Here is a 17511-nt window from a genome sequence, read left to right on the forward strand (position 1 = left end):
GCTCAAAAGACATGGACGGGCAAAAGAAATCGAAAGAGAATCAAAAAGGACGAGGAAAGAGATTATCGGAAAAAGGGTATGAACAGAAATAACGAGGCTAAGTGCGAATTTGGATATAAAGTTCGAGAGATACGAGACGAGGGGTATGTGGCAAAAGAAGCGAAAGCCAGAGGATACAAGTTGGGGAAAGCATGCGGCGAACGATGAGGTTGCGAATGGCTCCTGCCATAAAAATTTTTCGGAGAAGGTCGCGCGAGCGTTCGAAAGAGAGATAGAGAAACAGAGGAACGAAGGTCATCAGCAGATTATGCAACCGCAGCAACTCGCCTTGTTGGCCTCTTGGTCGAGTTTGTCCATGTTAACTCGTTCAGTGGTGCCGGTCTCGACTTGTTCTTCCTTGACGTGTTCTTTCCCGACAGGCGGCACAGATGACGAGGCTCGAGGTGGCGAGGCTATCGGCGCAGTTGATGGAACTGATTCAGGAACCGGGGCAAGAGGTTCGAGCGCAGGTTCTTCCTCGACCGTCCCTGGGTTCCCGTCTAGATCCCGTTCGTTTTGCTTGCTCCTCGTCGGGAAATCTTTTCGACTGCGTGGAGTACCATCTGTGCCCCACTCGTCGATCAAGACGTCCTCGACGACACCTTCCGACAGCATCTGCTTCAACCGTTCACTTTCGATCCTGCGTGCGACTGTGGGCAAGACTCGGTCTTCCTCCCGACCTGTACTCTCGAGTTCTCCTTTCGAGTTGCGAAACACTTGCGGGGCTGCTGATGTCGACCAGCTAGGGACGGCCGGGACCGGGGTCGACGAGGCAAACGCGTCTGGAGGGAGGCGCGAGAGGTCGTACGCAGAGTAGGTGCGGGGAGTCGAAGACAGAGATTTGCGACGCGCAGGGGTACTCGAGGCGGTCTTTTTCGGGGTGGCGGTCGTACCCGTGGTGACGGGAGACGCAGGGAGGTTGTTGGTCCGATTCGCATAAGGTTTGCGCGTCGAGGCGGTACTGCGAGTATTCGTACGAGGCGTAATTGTGGTCGGGCTCGTGCGGGTTCGATCTGTTTGTGCGCGTTTGCGTGGAGTCGGAGTCGTCGGCATGGACGGAGATTTCGAGGCGCTACTCGAGGAGGGAAAAGGCTCGTCCGAGGTGGGTGAGACCTGCAGGGTCTCCCAATCTGCCTCATGAGAGTCTGCGCTGTGATTACGGGCCATGTCGATAGATGGAGACGAGTGGGGTAGGACGGGGCTCGGGATCTTGGAGAGGGACCGACTCGACGACACGCTGCCATTGCGGTGCTGGATGGGCACCTCGGGAGAAGGGCTCCTCGACACGGCAGTCGGAGTGAGGCGTGGGATCAAGCTCCGGTTAGCGAGCGTCGGGGATGTCGCGATGGGAATGGCCGCGAGCGAGGGGGACGATACGATACTGAGCGCCTGAAGCGAGCGTTTCGATGCGAGCTGCTGCACGACTTGGATGCTGTTGCGCAGGATGGGAAGCCAGTGAGCTATGAGAAGCGAGAGAGGGGGGCCAAGCATGGCGCGCGAGGGAGCCAGGGGGTTCAGACTTGCCGCACGAGGTCTTCGAGGTGATCGGTGTAGTCGGACGAGTATGCGCGTTCGTGAGCGGGCTCGAGGTGGTCCGGGAGGGCGAGAGTCTCTGCCAGGAGGTCGTCGGACGCGAGGCGAGCGAGCGAGTGGGGACCTGCAGCCATCGCGTCCGTGAGCTCGCCTACAGGTCGGCCGCGCTCGCGAGCTGGGCTGAGAGTAGCTCGGATCCCGCAGTCGGGTGCCTGGCGTACGAGAGGCGATTCCGGAGACAGAAACGCGTGCCGAATTCGATTCCGTTTCGACGACGTCAACTCGCTTCCAGCTCGCCTCGACTGCTCCAATCTGCATTCATGTCGCAGCCAGCGACATTCTCCATCTTGCGCATCAAACGCAAGCGCACCACGAACCAACTCCCGCTCGATGCACTCGGTTCACTTTTCTCTCGCTCGCGTCTCATCTCGCACTCTCGACTGACTCGTCTCTCGAGTTGACAGTGATTGAACAGCCCGAACCTTCGACCAAGCGACGCAAGGCGACCCACGCACCGCTCGCTCCTGCTGCTGCGCCTCCATCCACTGCTCGAGGTCGCTCCTTTTCTCTCTGCTGGCTGCTCCCCTTGAGCATCGGCTTACTCGTGTGAAATATCCATCGCAAAAGGCATCTTTCGATTCGCCGAGACAGTCTCGCTCGATTCGTTCGACAATCCAATCAAAACTCGTCAAGTTCAAGTCCGCCTTCTTCTTTCTCAGTTCTCGTTTCGAATGACCCCTGACTGAATCTTGTTCCCTCGATTTAAAAAAGGATCGTATCGAATCGTTCCTACATCGACCACCCGCCGTGAATGCTGTCGCAGCAGCAGCACGCCCACTCGCTCGGATCCCTTCGTCAGCCTCGTTGCGCCAACCTCTCAAAGGTCGCAAGCTGCCGTCTGCGTCCTTGCCCCCTTCTCCACTCGGTTCTCCCTTGCAACGCAAACGTACTCGGTATCGTATCGTACCCGAACCTTCGTCCGACCTTGCTGCGACCGAAGCGAGTCGGAGAGAGGAAGACGAGATTCGAAGAGGGTTGAGACCTCCAAAAGTGTGGGACAGTCTCGAACTGAAACGCAAACAACAAGCACAAGAGCAAGCACACGAGACGAGGATCTATGATGCGATCGCCGAGGACGAGTTGGATGATGATCTCGTCCGTGCGAGTCTGAAGAAGAAGAAACAGAAAAATTCGCACCAACTCGACGCCCGGTTGATGGACAATTTTGGAGACATGCTCAAAGAATACCTCACACGTCAGTATATCTCTCTCTCTCTCTCTGCTTGTACCCCCCGCCGAGACCTATCGAAACCTGAACTCGTTTGTCGACGCAGTTCAAGACTCGAATGAACTCGGCGCCAGGAACCCTTCGACCTTGCATCCCGATTACAGCACCCCCGAACCTGATTCGTCTGATTCAGAGGAGGAGGACGACGCTGAAGAATCAGGAGAATTCGTCTACGACGTGTACTACCGAGACCTGAGAGGAGACTCTTCTTCGACTGCACCACCGGGTACGACCTCTCAAGACCTCGCTATGTCTGCTACAACTAGCGGTGGCTTCGATGTCGCGAGCTTGGAAGGGTTGAAACGGATTGGTGCACTGCAAGTTCCTATCGTCCCTTTTGATTTCTCTCGATCACGACACCCAAACTTATTGTGGGAGCGATTCTTTCTCATGTTTTGTTTACAGCGCTGGTCTCGAGGAAGATCAAGATTTGCTTTTGAGGGCGGATGGAGAAGGAGATTTCTCTTCTGAAGAGGAAGACAATGCCGATCAAGATTCGAATGGTTCGTTTCCTCACTTCTCCGCGTTCTACGCACACCGTACGAACCGTTTTCCGCTCAATGTGCCTTGATCGCGCTTGCAGAGGAAAACGATTACAGGAACGATTATCCGGATGGAAGTGAAAGCGAGGAGGAAGACCGGTGGGAACAAGACGATGACGACGACCATGACGATGACGACTACTGATTCTACTGCCTAGAGGTGTACAAACTTGCAATACGGCATACATGACGCGTCAAAGCTCAATGAAAAGACTTGAATCGAGCAGAGAGAGTATACTTCTCCCTCCTACAGCAATTATCTTGTCTTGTTCCCACCCTGCTCATTCTTCACGAATGATTCGTCCGCACGCTGCAAGGAGTCTCTCCCGGCATCATCCATGGGACTGCACATCTTTCGAGACCTGGGCAAAGACGGGAAGGAAGCTCCAATACACCTCTGATCAAGCCCAACAAGAGATTCTATTCGACAACACATGAGAAATGATCATACTTGAATAAATAATGAAGCGATGAATGAATGTTTGGGTATAGACAAATCAGGAGAAATAGCGACTGAAATTATGATGGGAAAAGGATATAGGCGTTTACACATTTTTTGAGAACCCGCTTCTTTCGTCTAGCTTCTCCAGTTGAAAACGTCTCCACCACGTGAGCGACCATCAATCGATCCGGATGCCGTTGATGGAGCGTTGGAACGAGGTTCAATCATGAGAGATTGTCGATCTGATTTTTTTTGAAAAGGGGGACACAAGCGTCAGGATCTTGTAGCGCGAAGAGCGTTATCGCAACCTAGATCGACTTACATAGCGATTGAGCATCTTGACTCTGTTTGAGAGGTCCTTCAAGGATGTTTGACAAGAGATTCTGAAGTTCGGGCACTTCGACGAGCGTGTAAGGGACCTGGAAGCGTTGCAAGTCGCCGATGATTCGCGACATTTTCTGACAAACCGGCCACCGAAGAGAACGAAGTCAGATTCAGGAGACGAACAGTACGAGACGATGAGTCCCTTACCTGGTAACGATCAAAATTGATCAGGCGGAGCGAAGAGTCGATCGGCGAAGTTCGCTCGGCGCGATTGCCCTCAAACACAAAGATCAGGTCGGTCAAGAACAGCTGAGAAACGAAAATGTATCAGCGATGCGAAAAGAGGTCATCCACTGACAGAGGCAACTCACACCGACGAAAGGAAGACAGGGAGGAACGGTCTGTCGGATCTTGCCACGGTACTCGGCGTAGTTTCTCGAGTGATCGGTCGCGCGTCGGAGTATCTCGAGGGACTGACGATACTTTGGCGCAAGCCCGTCCCAGGTTTTGCGCAGGCGAATGATAGTTGACGAGTTGAGCGCAGTGAAGACGGCAAAGAGAGCGTTGTAATTGCTCAACATCAATAGTCGCTGCAAAATTCCGCCATTGTAAGTGTCGGTGACATGATTCGTAATCGATACAGGAAAGAGATGACTCACCTCTCCGAGTTTGACAAAGTACTTGACGAGCGCCGTTCGCTTCTTTTGATCGGTTTCGCCGAGGATCGTTTCGGCGATCCAGCCCGTCAATCTCGTGCTCAGAGCGCTCATTTTTCGTACGTTGCCTTCCTTTTTGCCTGAGCTGCTCGAAGTCGAAGAGGAACCGAGGAGCTCTTCCGGTCGGATCGCGCAATACACTCGCGACTCCATGATGGTGAGCTGTCGAGCGAGTTCGAGCGGGTCCACGTCGATGACCGAGGGATGGCGACCGCTCGGTGAGCGCAGCATGGACAGAAGAGACTTTGAAACAATGGGTGTTGGAGCCTGAGCCGCAGTGGGCGAAGAGGGCGAATAGGAGTCGACAAGCGGCGAGGACGGATTCGAAGAGCTCGATGCGGGCGAGTGCGGCATGACCGGAGACAAGGAAGAGAACGGGATCACGGGCTTGCCAGCTTTGAGCCGATCGGTCGAAGCCATTCTCAACAGGCTTCTCTGGATGCCTTGAGGTAACGGAAGCTGGAGCGAGGTCGAAGAGTCGTTGTAACCGTTCGAGTATTCACTGCTTGCAAAGCTCGTCACGCTCGCATTCGACGGTCGCGAATCCGCCTCGATCGCTGCTTGCCGTTCTTGCTCTGCGGCTGTGACCCGCTTCTCGATCAAGTCCAACATGCGGGAACTTGCGGCTGGCATGGCAGCTTTGAGCCTTCCGTTGGACCACTCTTTCAAGCCATCGACAATCACGCTGTCCGCATCGTGTTGCCAATGCGTCTCGAGCCAAGTCTTGATCAGGTTGTAGATTCGCAGCCGAATCGGGGTGAGCTTCACTGAGGTCCACTGTTTCAGGTGCTCGGCGTCGAGCTCTTCGCCAGTGTCGGGGTTTCGCGGTGGAGTGAGGTCGAATCGGCGATACAAATGCGAGATCAACTCGGAGGGCGAGGTGAAGAGGCGGAAGGTGAGCAGGAACGTTGACGCGAATGCAGGGTCAATGGTCGTATCGTGCAAAGTCATACGCTCGATCAGCACATGCAGGGTGCCGCCGGTGACGTGGCCATCGGCATTGAACGAGATCTCCCGAGGCTGGTAGTCGCGCTCGAGAAACCACGGTGTAGCAGACGACGGGTAGTTGCGGTCGACGGAAGTCTGAGGTGAAGCCGTCGCCGATCCAACGGGAGACGGGAGGGCCGAGAGGAATTGAGACGACATTTGGGAGAGAGGCGAGGAGTTTGTCGGTGAAGATGCAGAATGAAGTTGGATCGTCGGAGACTCGCTGCGTATACGATCAATCGAAGGGCGCCCAGCACCGGCGGAAAATGACTTGCTTCCGCTCAAAGGCCGTGTCGAGCTTCTCGATCTCTGGTTTGAAGGGAGAGAGAGACCGCCATTGCTGCTCGAACTGGCTCCGCTGGCAAATTTGATCCCGGTCGAAGTGCCATACGAGCTGCGAGGACTCGTTTCGCCTGTGACGTACGTTCCTGCGATGCTGCTCGCTGTGGTGCGAGACACGACTGAACCTGCGTTCGAACCTGATCCTGACGATGCATTGCGCGACATAGGGATCGATGTGCGAGACGGCGATCCTTCCGGACGAGGATCGCCAGATGGACTCGAGGTGATAGTAGAAGGCGCAGACGAGGAAGACGAAGAGAACGTGTTGGCGGGCGAAAGCTGGCGACGGCCAGATCTCAAAACCGTGTCTTCGTCTTCTTCTTCAGCCTCTTCTTCCGGCTCTTCGCCCAGCGCGTCATGGTTCTCGAACTTTTGCTTCAGACAACTGAGGCTCGTGGCTTTGCGGCCTAGCATGCTCAGAGTGTGTGCATTCCTGATCCTTCCTAGGGCTGGCTCGGTCGGCGCGTCGGCGAATTTGCTCGCTATGGCCGGTGGCATCGAATCTTCGTCCGAGTCAATGTCGTACTCTGACGGTCTTCGGGTCTTGGCCAAGATGATCTCGTATCCTTCTCCGCCTTCAAGCAGCCTCCGACCAACCGTCTTGACCGATCCTACACAGTCACCCCCAGCACGCAGCACTCCAGTCGCAGCACCGAGCAGGCTCTTGCGGCCCTCATCTTCGTCGTCCTTCGAGGGCGCCGATTCGGACAAGGCGAGAGGTGAAGTGGCGATCCTGGCGGCTGTCACAAGCGTGGTCGTTGCCAAGTAGAGCCGCTCGCGGGTCACAGACAGCGCTTTCATGAGTTCGTCTTGTCCCTCGCTCGTCCCTACCCCAGATCCCTCTTCTGATGGTTTGCCGCCGACGGCTTCGACTACCTCGAGAATGTCGCGCACTCGTTCGATGCCTTCGCGGGTCAAATCGATAAGCTGTGCGAAGCTGCTGGCCGGAGACGTAGTGCGCGAGTGAGAGTGAATGTGACCAATGAGCGCCGCAATGGTGGACAAAAGCGAATCGTGAAGAGCCGACAAGTGTTTCGTAAGCGCAGAAGGAGTACGCAGGATGACGGGCGCATACGAGGGACGCGGCGGATGGAGCATAGCAGGAGAATCGGCTCGCATGGGAAAAGTCGACACAGGTAAAGGATTGTCGAGGATGTCGACGGTCGGGCGTCGTTCTTTGAGATTGTTGGTCGATCGTATCGGTCGAATGGACGGTTCGCCAGGGTGCTCCGCGTCTTCCTGCGCCAGCTTTGGCGAGCTGCCCAGGCTAAGATTGACCTCGACTCCTTTCCTCTGCGCTTCTCCGAGAAAGCCTCTCACGAAGCCGACAGTGTCCTGTGCCATCCTGAGCATCTCGTTAGCTTCTTCCCGTTCGACATCGTGCCCTCGGTCCTCAGGCGCCGATGCCTTGCGAGCCTGGTTGACGAGAGAGGCGAGCGAGGACAAGATGTGCTTGCGGGACGACGAGAGCGAGTGGTGTTTGCGCAGGACTGGCGAATCGCGCGTCAGGCACTCTGTGGCCGACAACACTGTCCGTATCGACGAGATCAAGCTGCGAAACGGAGGTCAGTATCGGAGAGAGCAGCCGGAAAACAAGGGAATCGCGCGGGACTCACCAGGCGGTGCTGGGTTGATAATGCCCTTTGCTCGCACGATGAACGGCATTCTCAAGCAGCCCGACGTTCTGCTCGATGCTGCTAAGCAGCGTGTTCGCCTCGGGGCTGAGGGTGACCGCGACTCGCGCATGTTTCTCCCCGGACCGGCGGCTCGCCTGCCGCTTGCGCTTCGGCGAAGCTTCGGAAAAGGGCGAGTCGTTCGACATGATCACCTCGACGTAGTTCGACGGGAACCATCCGCGCTTGCCCTCGAGCTCGCCGTCCCACCATCCGCTCGTGTCCTGGTTGAGGCACTTGATGATCTGGCCCTGTTCGAACGAGAGGCACGTCCCGGCTTCGGCTGGGTCGGGTGGCAGCGAGTCGGGCGAAAAGGTGTGCAGCGCGCGCACGTACAGCGAATCGGACGGCGGCGGGGTCGAAGGGGTTGCCAGGGGTGGTGAGGTTGACATGATGTCGGGTGCGGCGCCGGACTAGAGCCCCTCGGTTCCGGAACTGTCTACGAGAACCCACGCCGCGTCGTTGCAAGGGCCGGAGTGTGTGGCGGTGAAGTCGGGGACTGAACGAGAAGAAGCGGGAGAGGGAGCAAATATCTTGAGAGGTTTCGATCGACGTCGGACGCGACTCCGCTCTTCTCGCGTATCTCGAACGGCTCACGCGCTTCAAGCTGTTGGCGGTTGGCAGAAGCGAGGACGAGCGACAGCCAGGTGATTGTCCGCCTCTCTCGACTCGGCACCATTCCCATCACCGTCAGCACCGGTGCCCTAGACTTTTTAATCAACTTGCGGACGCGCGCACCTTCCCGTTCGGGATGGTTTGTGCGCCCCCGCTGTCTCTCGTTCGCGCTGCTTGCCTTGCTTGTGTAGAGACCGCCATGTCTCGCAATCAAGTATCAAATTCTCGCTGATAATCGAACACCGAAGCACTCGTCACTGCGGCCGACAAAACAGTACGTTTCGTACGGACGGAGCTTTCTCTCGAAAACGCTCGGGCCTGGTCAGAATGAACCCAAGTTATGTCACTCGGCAGTACAATCCGTCGCCACTCTTTTGCTGCAACATCGCGCCACATTACGGAACCGGAAAGCGTGCTGGTCAACGCTTGGTCGTTGGCACCATGTTGTAGACAGGCAGGATAGTCGCGACCGCACATTCGTCGTGGGTTTTATTTCCTGCGTCCCGCTCGGGTACGGACCCGACGAGTATTCTTGAATGCTTGGCTGATACCGGATGTCGGGAACGTCTTGTTGGCTTGCTGCGCGGTCATCGTCGTCTTATTGCGCGGTGATCAACCGGTACCGCAAGACGTCGCTCCGAAGATCGACCCATGGGCCATGAGAAGGATGGTCTTGTCCGAAGTCAAACGCATGGCTGGCCATGGCTCTTCGACAAGAGCGTTCTGGACTCATGTTGTGCGCTCGACTCTGGAAGCTCTGAGCGCTGCCATGGGGCCCTTTTTCGGTGTGGTGAGCTGGCAGTACGATTTTCGTAGCCTCGCTCTTGCATTTTTACTACTGTTGATAAAGCCGTTGTAAGATATATAGGACAAGTAGAATATGTGTAAGAGCGCTCCTTGGTAACAACCGTATTCCGAGCATGTCACTTGACGTTGACGTTAACGCGACCGTCGTTAGCGCGTGCGCATCCAGCTAAACCCTCGCTAGGACTCTCAGTCTCTCCCCCTTTCACGCACGCACGCTCTCTCGCTTCCCTCCGCCAAAAGACCGCAGATCACCAGTCAAGCCGCGCACGCAAAGCCGACAACGAGACACCTCATCGATTCATCTAGCCTTCGATCACTCGTCTCCACCTTTCCAACCTTCTCTACAGCCCGCACACGATGCTCCCAGGCAAACAGAAGGTCGATATCAGCGTACGTGTACTCGCTATCGCCATGCTCGACCCAGCCACGAGGCAGTCGAGGCGGCCCGGGTTCAATGACGCTGATCTACAACTGACACTCGCTCGCGTTTCTCGTCTCGCTCATCGCACCTACAGTCGTTCACCGATCAGGAGAAGGAGCTCTTCCAAAAGTATGGCAAGGTCCCAACCGCCAAGAACCTCTTGAGCAACAAACTCAAAGTACGCGAGCGAGGTCCCCCCCTCCCCTCCTCCCCCCTCCCCTGCTCCTCCACGCGAAACTCAGCTAACGCTTGATTCTTGCTTGCCTGCAGGAGCGCAAGTACTTCGACTCGGGTGATTACGCTATGAGTAAAGCTGGTGTCTCGCCCCAGTCTGCCGTCGGCACCGCAATTCCTTCCCCTGCCGACATCCCGCACGCCTCGCCGCCGCAGCACAACTCGAGTGCTGCTGGCCTCTCTACCTCTCCCTCGGCCTCGACTTCTCCCGGAAGCATGCCGATCGGTTCGCCCTCTGCCTCGTCGTCTGCTGGATCAGGCGGATTCGGCACCAGCCCCACCAGCTCGGGAGGGGGAGTGGGAGTTGGCCAGGCAGTCTACGGCAGTCCTTCCAAGGAACCGATCAGTCAGCAGCGTGCGCACAACTGAGTCCGGCTGGCATCGACCACGACTTCCTACCGAAACCGAAACAGAAACCGAACCGATACAAATTTCAAGGGGGAGAAGAGGGACAGTCTTGTTCTCGTTCCTGGAGCAACCAGCGTCAAGTCGAGAACACGACACGGGTGGATTTGTTCAATCTATCATTCAGTCGACGTTTCATCACTGTTCCCCCGAAGTTCAGGCGTTCTCAGCGGATTCAATTCTCGTGTCGTTCTCGTTCTTCCTGCAAACCCTATCTGTGCATACTTGTACAAAATCCTTCCCTCCTCCACCGGGTTGTGTGACAAGGATTAGCCTTCTCACGAATCTTTGCTCCGGAATCCCTTCGTCTTGTTTCGATTTCCCTCTCGGACCCATTTTTCGTTTCCTCTTCTTGTAACCTACTCACCGCCTTCCCTTCTGATCTAAAGATCGCCTGATCTGTGCCTACACGAGCTACTGTGCCGGATCGCGGACAAGATAAATGTCTCAGAAAAAAAGCTGAAATTTTCCGTCAACTTTGATGGAGAATTCGCCTGTCTCTTCTCACGTGGTCCCAAGCCTCAGCAGCTCGCCAGTCAGCCAGTAGATATGTCAGCCGCGACTTCCACGACCACCGCCAGTAGGAGCCAGGCCCCGCCGCCGCTGTGGAAGCCCGCGTCGGTGAAACCTCGAGAACTCGCAGCTCTTCCCGCCGTTGCGTCGTTGCCGGTCAACCAGAAGCAATGCGACAAGGCCCTCAGCGCGCTTCTGGCCCATGTCAGTCGCATGCAGGAGCAACACGAGGAGAAGGAGCTCCTGGGAGAGCAGGAAGAGAAAGTCTTCCTCGTCGTTGGACTCAAGCAAGCCCCGAAGCGAGAGGTGCACAAGCCTGTCAGACTGTCAGTCCATCGGCGTCTCTCTACCGCTCTTCCGCACCTCGAATCGCGAATGCTGACGGCCTCTTCCTCGAATATGCCGGTTCCGATTTCCTACCAGTCCTCTGCCGCACCCCGTCATGAACCCGAAAGAATCTCCTGTTACGCTGTTTGTCAAAGATCCTCAGCGCGAGTACAAAGATCTGCTCGAGAACCTCAAGATTGGTTTTATTTCGCGAGTGGTCGGACTCGACAAGCTCAACAAGAAGCACAAGACGTTTGAAGCGAAGCGCCAGCTTCTGAAAGAGGCAGACCTGTTCCTCGTTGACGACCGCGTCATGCCCGAGGTCGGTCGTGCGATCGGTAAAATGTGGAGGGATGCCAAAAAGTAAGCCAGACTTCGTTTATCATGCTCGAGACTTTACGGCCGCCAGCAATCCACTCACTTTTTCTTTGTCTAGGCAACCCATTCCGGTCGCAATCGCTCGCAAGGACTTGAAGGCCGAACTCGAACGTGCGATCGCCTCGACCTACATGCAAGTGACGACCGGTACCTCGATCTCGATCAAGATCGGTACCACCTCGCTGCACACCCCCGCCGAACTCCTCGCGAACCTTCAAGCTGTCCTGCCGTACATTGCCACTCGCATCCCGAACGCTCCGTCGACTTTCTCGAATGTCCAGTCGTTGCACCTCAAAACTTCTACCTCGACTTCGCTCCCGATCTACAACGCGAAACTTGAGGACCGATTCACTGGTTACGAATTGACCGAGGAGGAACAGAAGGCCAAGGACGACAAGTTGGCCGAGAAGAAACGTATCAAGGAAGAGAAGGAGCAGAGGAAGAAGGAGAGGAGCGCGACCAAGGATGGACAAGGGCGGTTAGAGAAGAAGCGAACAGCGGATGAGGAAGAGACCGAAGAGACGGAGAAGGCACAGGAGCAAGAAGAGCAAGAAGTGACTGAGGCTGCACCGGCCAAGAAGGAAGAGGCCGAGAAGCGACCGAACAAAAAGGCAAAGAAGGAGAAGAAGGCCAAAGCCTAAGATTGACTCGCCGTCTCGATCACTCTCCTCGCTTACGAGCATACTAGACTCCTCGTTGGCGGGCACCTGGGACCCCTTTTCCTGTTCTCTCTATCTACTACTTTCAGACCATGTTGTGAAATAATCTGGATCATACGCTCTACACGAGTCGAGGTCCTACAGAGATCCCGAGATCATGTACAAGACCCGTATCGACATCGTAGACCCATCCGTGGATCCTGTCATCGATAGAAAGCCCGAATCAGCTCGAGAATCACATGGTCGGAACGAACGTCATTCACCAGAGCTCGACAGACGGCCTGGATGATCTCTTGCTCTTCGCGCCTGTTTCTGCTGGACCCAGCTTCGTCAAATTGGTGGATTGATGTTCCCCCCACGTTTTCCACGATTTGAGCACGCTCGGGTCGACGGTCAACGCTTTCACCTGGGTCTTGACATTTTCCTCGATCAAAGCGTTCCACACCTCACTCGTAACATCCTCGGCTCGTGTCTCCTTCTTGGAGAACGCCGTGCGGAACTTGACAATCTCGGGTCGGGTTGAAGCTTGGTACAAGGACCGAATCGGACGAATCCAAGTCTGCAGAATCTCGTCGTACATTCTGTTTAGCATGCTCTCGTATAGATCGGATAACAGAAATATGAGACAGACTGACCATGATCCGGTTCTCGCCGATTTCCGACATGGAGGTTTTGCTTTCAGAGGCAATCGCGGCCAACACCGCTCCACATTTGGTATGACCCAAGACTACGATATGCTGTACTCCAAGATGAGAGATTGCATACGACAAGACCGCCTCGGTCGCGAGCGAATCGATCAAGAACTGATTCCCAATGTTTCGAGACTGGACGCAAAAAAGTTTGGTGAGGTTTGATACAATCGCAGAAGAGGGAGGAACGGTAAATAGCTCACGGTAAAGATATCTCCCACTTTGGCTCCAAGCACGACGGTCTCGGACACGCGAGAGTCTGAGCATCCCAAGAACGCAAATTCCGGCGTTTGACCTTGTCCGAGCTCTTTCAATAATCCAGGAGCGTCAGAATTTGTCTAGGTATGGAACCGAGCGAGAGTCAGCACTCAGAATGGGACGTGGTTTTCAGTCCAAACTTAAGAATACCTCGTTGATGAAGCGCTGGTTCCCGAGGAACAGGTTTTGCAAATCAGGGAACGCTCCATGTACGAGTCCCGGCTCCGTTGTCGAAACAAGAGCATGTGACACAGGAGCAGTTTCGTCATGCGCCACAGGGATTGCAGCCGCAGTCGATACCGGAATCGCGACTCTGGCGTTTCCTGACGAGTCATACAAGTCATCGTCCGCAAGGGTTGAAAGAGGCTCTGCTGTCTCTTCATCCTCGTTGTCGTCATCGTAGTCATCCTCATCAACTTTGTGGATCTCATCCTTGGAATGATCGAGAGTGGTTCCAGCGAGTTGTGCTTGGACTCGTTCTCCTTGCGCAACGAGCATGGCGTGATCGCTCGCGAGCGCTTTGTCCATTCCCGATTCTGCCTTGTGTTCCCGTTCGTGAACCGCTGGGAGTCCGAGTACAATACCAAGGACGATCAGGACGATGCAAGCGATGGCTGTACCGAAAATATAGAGCTTGCGCTTCAAAGACGTTGCCTTGTCGTTCGCCGAGCGATTCTCTGTTTTCTCGCTCGTTTGGCGTTCCGGATCGTTCTCGTTGCCGACAGAGCTAGCAATACTTGCTGCATCTGGATTCTTGTCAAGAGACTTGTGATGGTGGGTGGGGAAGTTGTGATGGAAAACAATCAGGCCTTCTGCTCGGTCATGCGAGTCTTGAAAGGTACGTACGAGAAGATGCTTCATCTGGGTTCCCTGTACACCAGTGTACTTGAGTAGACTGTGCATCGTCCTCGTCTGCTTCTCTGGTTTGTCACGAATCGGTCGTTCGAGTTCCGACGACTCGCTATTACCAGAATTGCTGTCCTCGTCACTTCCAGATTCGGAAGCGGCTCGAGGGTAATCGAGATTTTGCAGCTTGGAACTCGGTCGAGGCGATTGACGAGGAGACGTGTCTTTCGATGACGACTTGCTCTCTTCAGAAGCGCGGTCTGTTCGTTCCATCGTCGCAAGCGAGGGAGTGAGAGCGAACAAGAAGGAATGAAAGGACTCGGAGAAACGAGGGCTCGAGACAAGTGTTCGCCGCCGCGGAACTTTTCCGGACCGATCGAGAGGACAGAGCGCGCATCAACCGATGCAAATAGGGACAGTTGACCACGATAGCGAGCAGCGACGAATACTGTCTTGGTGAAAGAGTATGACATGTGGGATTTCGGTAAAAGAGCCCTGCAAAAACATGTACGAGAGAGATAATCGAAGACTAGTTTTGCGCCTTCTTCATTACTCGCCACGCCGCGCCGGGCAGAGCTATAATTGGGTAACGTGGACATCAGCGTGGACCATACCACTAAAGGAACGGAAATCGGATGCAAGAAAACGTACATTGTAATCTCCTCGCCGCCGGTTGGACGAAGAACATGAGGATCAAAGCTCCGCTCGCGATGCACAACGTTGAAACCCAAAAGTATCCATCTCGTTCTGTCCGACATACACCTCCTAGATCGGCGCATGCGGCTTTGCCGTGATCTGAAACGCATTCGCGACCTGTGATCAAAGCACGAGAATTGATCCGTTAACCACGTGAAATTCCTGGCGTGGGCAATGTGAGGAGATTTTTGAGACTTGCTTGCGACCATGAGGTCCATGTTGTCGTCCTTGACGTGACACACGGCGACACTGAAAGCGTCGATGCCTGTGTAGTGATTGAAATCAGCCTCGGCCTCCAACCCGATTGGCATCACGTGGACTCGTACCTTTCAGCACGAAGAATTTGGGCCAAGTGCCACCGAGGTTGCTGACAGTATTCAGGAGCTACATGGTCGAGCAAGTTCCGATCAGAACGAGGTTCTCACCTATCGATGAGCAAAGAAGGAAGCGAAAGTTTACGGTCATGTAGGTTCCTCCGATGAGAGGATCTGCGATTTGAGTGTGGAAAGCCGAGATGCCGACAAATTGAACCGTTCTGTAAAGGGCACAAGCAGCTGAGTAAGATCGCACAAGGAGGCCTTTTGTGCTGGGCCAGACTCACGTCGAGAAACTCGATCCGACCGTGCAGAAGACGACCAGGAGGAAGTACCACGTTCCGATATCCCCTTGTGGGAAGTTCGAGATTAAGAGCATCGAGATGACAGCCCAACCGAGCCTGGTCCACATTGCCAAGAGCCACTATTGGCCGGAAGACGAAACCCGTCAGTATCCCCCTCTGTTCAGGAGTCGAGAGCGGGAAAGGGGGGAAGCGAACAGGTCTGAGAGGTTTGTCACCAGCGCTCCATTTGGCTGCGAGGTATCCAAACAGGATCTGGAAGGGGAAATCAATCAGGACGGCGAGCGCGAGGTCTTCTTTCTTGAGTCCCTTTTCGAGCAGTTTGAGCGAAGTGGCGGCGTCGTTTGCGGCCGTTCCGAGCTTTGTCACGAGATGAACGACAATGAATGTTTGTACATCTGAAAATTTTGAACGAGAACATTCGTAAGAGCGAATTCGAGATCGTGCAGCGGGGAGGTCCAGAGAGAACAGTCTCACGCTTTAGTTTACAAATCTCTTTCATGATAGAGTAGACGCGCTTGAGGTCCATATCTTCATCGTCAGTGGAGGTGACCTCGTCCTGCCGTCCGTCGAAATCACCGTTAGCGAGACAAGGAAGCGGAATCTGGCAGTAGGCGTACCTCGGGTTGAAAGTAAGCGAGATAGGCCGTGACCGCGATGAATGCGACCGCCCAGAAATGCAGATAGCCGCTCAGAGTCACGAGAGGGTATTCTAGCGGGGTCGAGCGGAAATACTTGTTGCTGCAGGTTGACATCTGCGGTCAGTCGCATGACGCAGAGAGATTCGTACGAGGGTGGGACAAGCTTGCCTGAATTCGACACTGTTGAAAGCGAGAAACACGGTGAAGGAGAGGAAGTAGCCCGTGTTCAACCCGATCGTCTGAGCCGTCGAAGCGTAGGAGAGATTGTCTTTCGAGAGGAGCGTGAGAGCCCAGCCTGTCCGAATCAGATTCAATCAGTACCGGTCCCGTCGCTCATTCTGAAGTATAGTACGCACCGTCGACAGCGATATCTGTAAGATTCGGCAAAAGCACGGTCAATACGGTACAACGCTCGTCTGAGCGAATGAAAGAGCCTGCCTTGGGTCGCAGCGAAAAAGACGAGCGTGAAGAACAAGGCAGTGAGTTTGTTGACGTCTGGTTCCTCCTATGATTGCAGGCAGAAGTAAGCGGGGCCGGTCTGCGTAGCATTGACGTGCTAGAGATCAAAACTCACGACCTCCATCATTTGCTGAACATTGCTGCCGAGCCACCAGAACATGAGACCGACAATGGTCTGGATGGGTACGATCCACGACTTGCGTCGACCAAGCTTGGGCGAGAAGATGGAATCGACGATTGGGGACCACAGGAGTTTGAGCGAATACGGGTAAGTGCAGAGTGTGAAGATGCCAATCTGCGAGTACGACAATTTCGAGCGCAGGAGGAACGGGATCGATCCGAATGCGAGACCGACGGGAATCCCCTGCAGCAAGTCTATCCACGCAAGAGCGAGCGAGGACAGGCATGAGAGCGAGATGAGCGCGGGAGCACACACGGCGGAGCGACTCGAGGGGAGGAAGCACGACTCACACAACGCGACGAGGAGGGCGAGTGCTCGCTGGTCTCTCAGCGACAAGCCCGTGGCGGTTCCAGCAGCACTCGCGGGGTCTGGCCGGTCCGGGTTGCCAATCGCGACGGAAGCAAGCTCGCGCTTGTTGCCGCCGGTGAGGGTCGCAGTGTGTCCATTCTCGACAAGTTCCAGCTCGTCGAGCACGTTCTTCTCCCGTACGGTAGACCGGTTGAGCATCTTGACGGCCGGGGCCTCCGAAGCGGAGGTGTTGATCGAAGTGGACGACTGCACGAGCGGAGATCCGTCGTGGTTGGCACTCGTCGACATGATCCTTGAGCCCACGTTTTGTAGGCTTCCGGCTGCCCTCAATCTCGTTGATGTGGTCGAGGCGAAAGCAAGGTCGTGTCGCAACCCGTGCGCGTGACGGAATATTCTTTCCTTTCGCCCCGTATTCGTCGGCCGTACCCGAGCTTGCCTCGAGCCCAGAACTGAACAGAATCAGTTGCACCGAGACCGCCAGAACAGCATAAGCCGGTCTTGCCGACTCGACAGCCGACACCGCCAGAATTGTTGCAGGCGTCGACAAACTCGCACTCTGCACCCTCTTGGA

At 55.2% G+C, this 17511-nt stretch overlaps 7 protein-coding genes across 7 annotated transcripts; 3 read left to right on the forward strand and 4 right to left on the reverse strand.

The window, feature by feature from the left end:
• Positions 1-297: 297 nt before the first annotated feature.
• JCM15063_004644 (uncharacterized protein) lies at positions 298-1530 on the reverse strand (the record flags this gene model as incomplete). Its single annotated transcript, XM_076677304.1, has 1 exon — positions 298-1530. One exon carries the CDS (start codon positions 1528-1530, stop codon positions 298-300), a length of 1233 nt encoding a protein of 410 aa, XP_076535390.1.
• A 362-nt stretch (positions 1531-1892) lies between these two features.
• Positions 1893-3547, forward strand: JCM15063_004645 (Iwr1 domain-containing protein; the record flags this gene model as incomplete). Its single annotated transcript, XM_076677305.1, has 7 exons — positions 1893-1971; positions 2037-2126; positions 2200-2270; positions 2344-2827; positions 2907-3177; positions 3266-3363; positions 3444-3547. The coding sequence occupies 7 exons, from the start codon at positions 1893-1895 to the stop codon at positions 3545-3547; spliced, it is 1197 nt and encodes a 398-aa protein (XP_076535391.1).
• A 432-nt stretch (positions 3548-3979) lies between these two features.
• JCM15063_004646 (guanine nucleotide exchange factor) lies at positions 3980-8278 on the reverse strand (the record flags this gene model as incomplete). The annotated part of the gene is made up of 6 exons (XM_076677306.1): positions 3980-4086; positions 4167-4302; positions 4376-4477; positions 4540-4758; positions 4828-7765; positions 7830-8278. 6 exons carry the CDS (start codon positions 8276-8278, stop codon positions 3980-3982), a joined length of 3951 nt encoding a protein of 1316 aa, XP_076535392.1.
• A 1387-nt stretch (positions 8279-9665) lies between these two features.
• On the forward strand, positions 9666-10332 carry JCM15063_004647 (endosulfine family protein; the record flags this gene model as incomplete). Its single annotated transcript, XM_076677307.1, has 3 exons — positions 9666-9698; positions 9824-9907; positions 10000-10332. The coding sequence occupies 3 exons, from the start codon at positions 9666-9668 to the stop codon at positions 10330-10332; spliced, it is 450 nt and encodes a 149-aa protein (XP_076535393.1).
• Positions 10333-10917: 585 nt separating this feature from the next.
• Positions 10918-12227, forward strand: JCM15063_004648 (ribosomal L1 domain-containing protein; the record flags this gene model as incomplete). Its single annotated transcript, XM_076677308.1, has 3 exons — positions 10918-11207; positions 11305-11571; positions 11645-12227. 3 exons carry the CDS (start codon positions 10918-10920, stop codon positions 12225-12227), a joined length of 1140 nt encoding a protein of 379 aa, XP_076535394.1.
• Positions 12228-12366: 139 nt separating this feature from the next.
• Positions 12367-14311, reverse strand: JCM15063_004649 (carbonic anhydrase; the record flags this gene model as incomplete). Its single annotated transcript, XM_076677309.1, has 5 exons — positions 12367-12445; positions 12509-12804; positions 12881-13069; positions 13138-13272; positions 13343-14311. 5 exons carry the CDS (start codon positions 14309-14311, stop codon positions 12367-12369), a joined length of 1668 nt encoding a protein of 555 aa, XP_076535395.1.
• A 256-nt stretch (positions 14312-14567) lies between these two features.
• Positions 14568-17228, reverse strand: JCM15063_004650 (uncharacterized protein; the record flags this gene model as incomplete). Its single annotated transcript, XM_076677310.1, has 13 exons — positions 14568-14614; positions 14690-14851; positions 14934-14999; positions 15061-15118; positions 15194-15269; positions 15336-15472; positions 15549-15748; positions 15828-15909; positions 15971-16091; positions 16160-16286; positions 16385-16496; positions 16566-16825; positions 16922-17228. The coding sequence occupies 13 exons, from the start codon at positions 17226-17228 to the stop codon at positions 14568-14570; spliced, it is 1755 nt and encodes a 584-aa protein (XP_076535396.1).
• Positions 17229-17511: the final 283 nt, after the last annotated feature.

The sequence above is a fragment of the Sporobolomyces koalae genome (genome assembly GCF_050403365.1).
Source record: "Sporobolomyces koalae JCM15063 DNA, S_koalae_JCM15063T_v1_ctg8, whole genome shotgun sequence".
Classification (NCBI taxonomy): Eukaryota; Fungi; Basidiomycota; class Microbotryomycetes; order Sporidiobolales; family Sporidiobolaceae; genus Sporobolomyces; species Sporobolomyces koalae.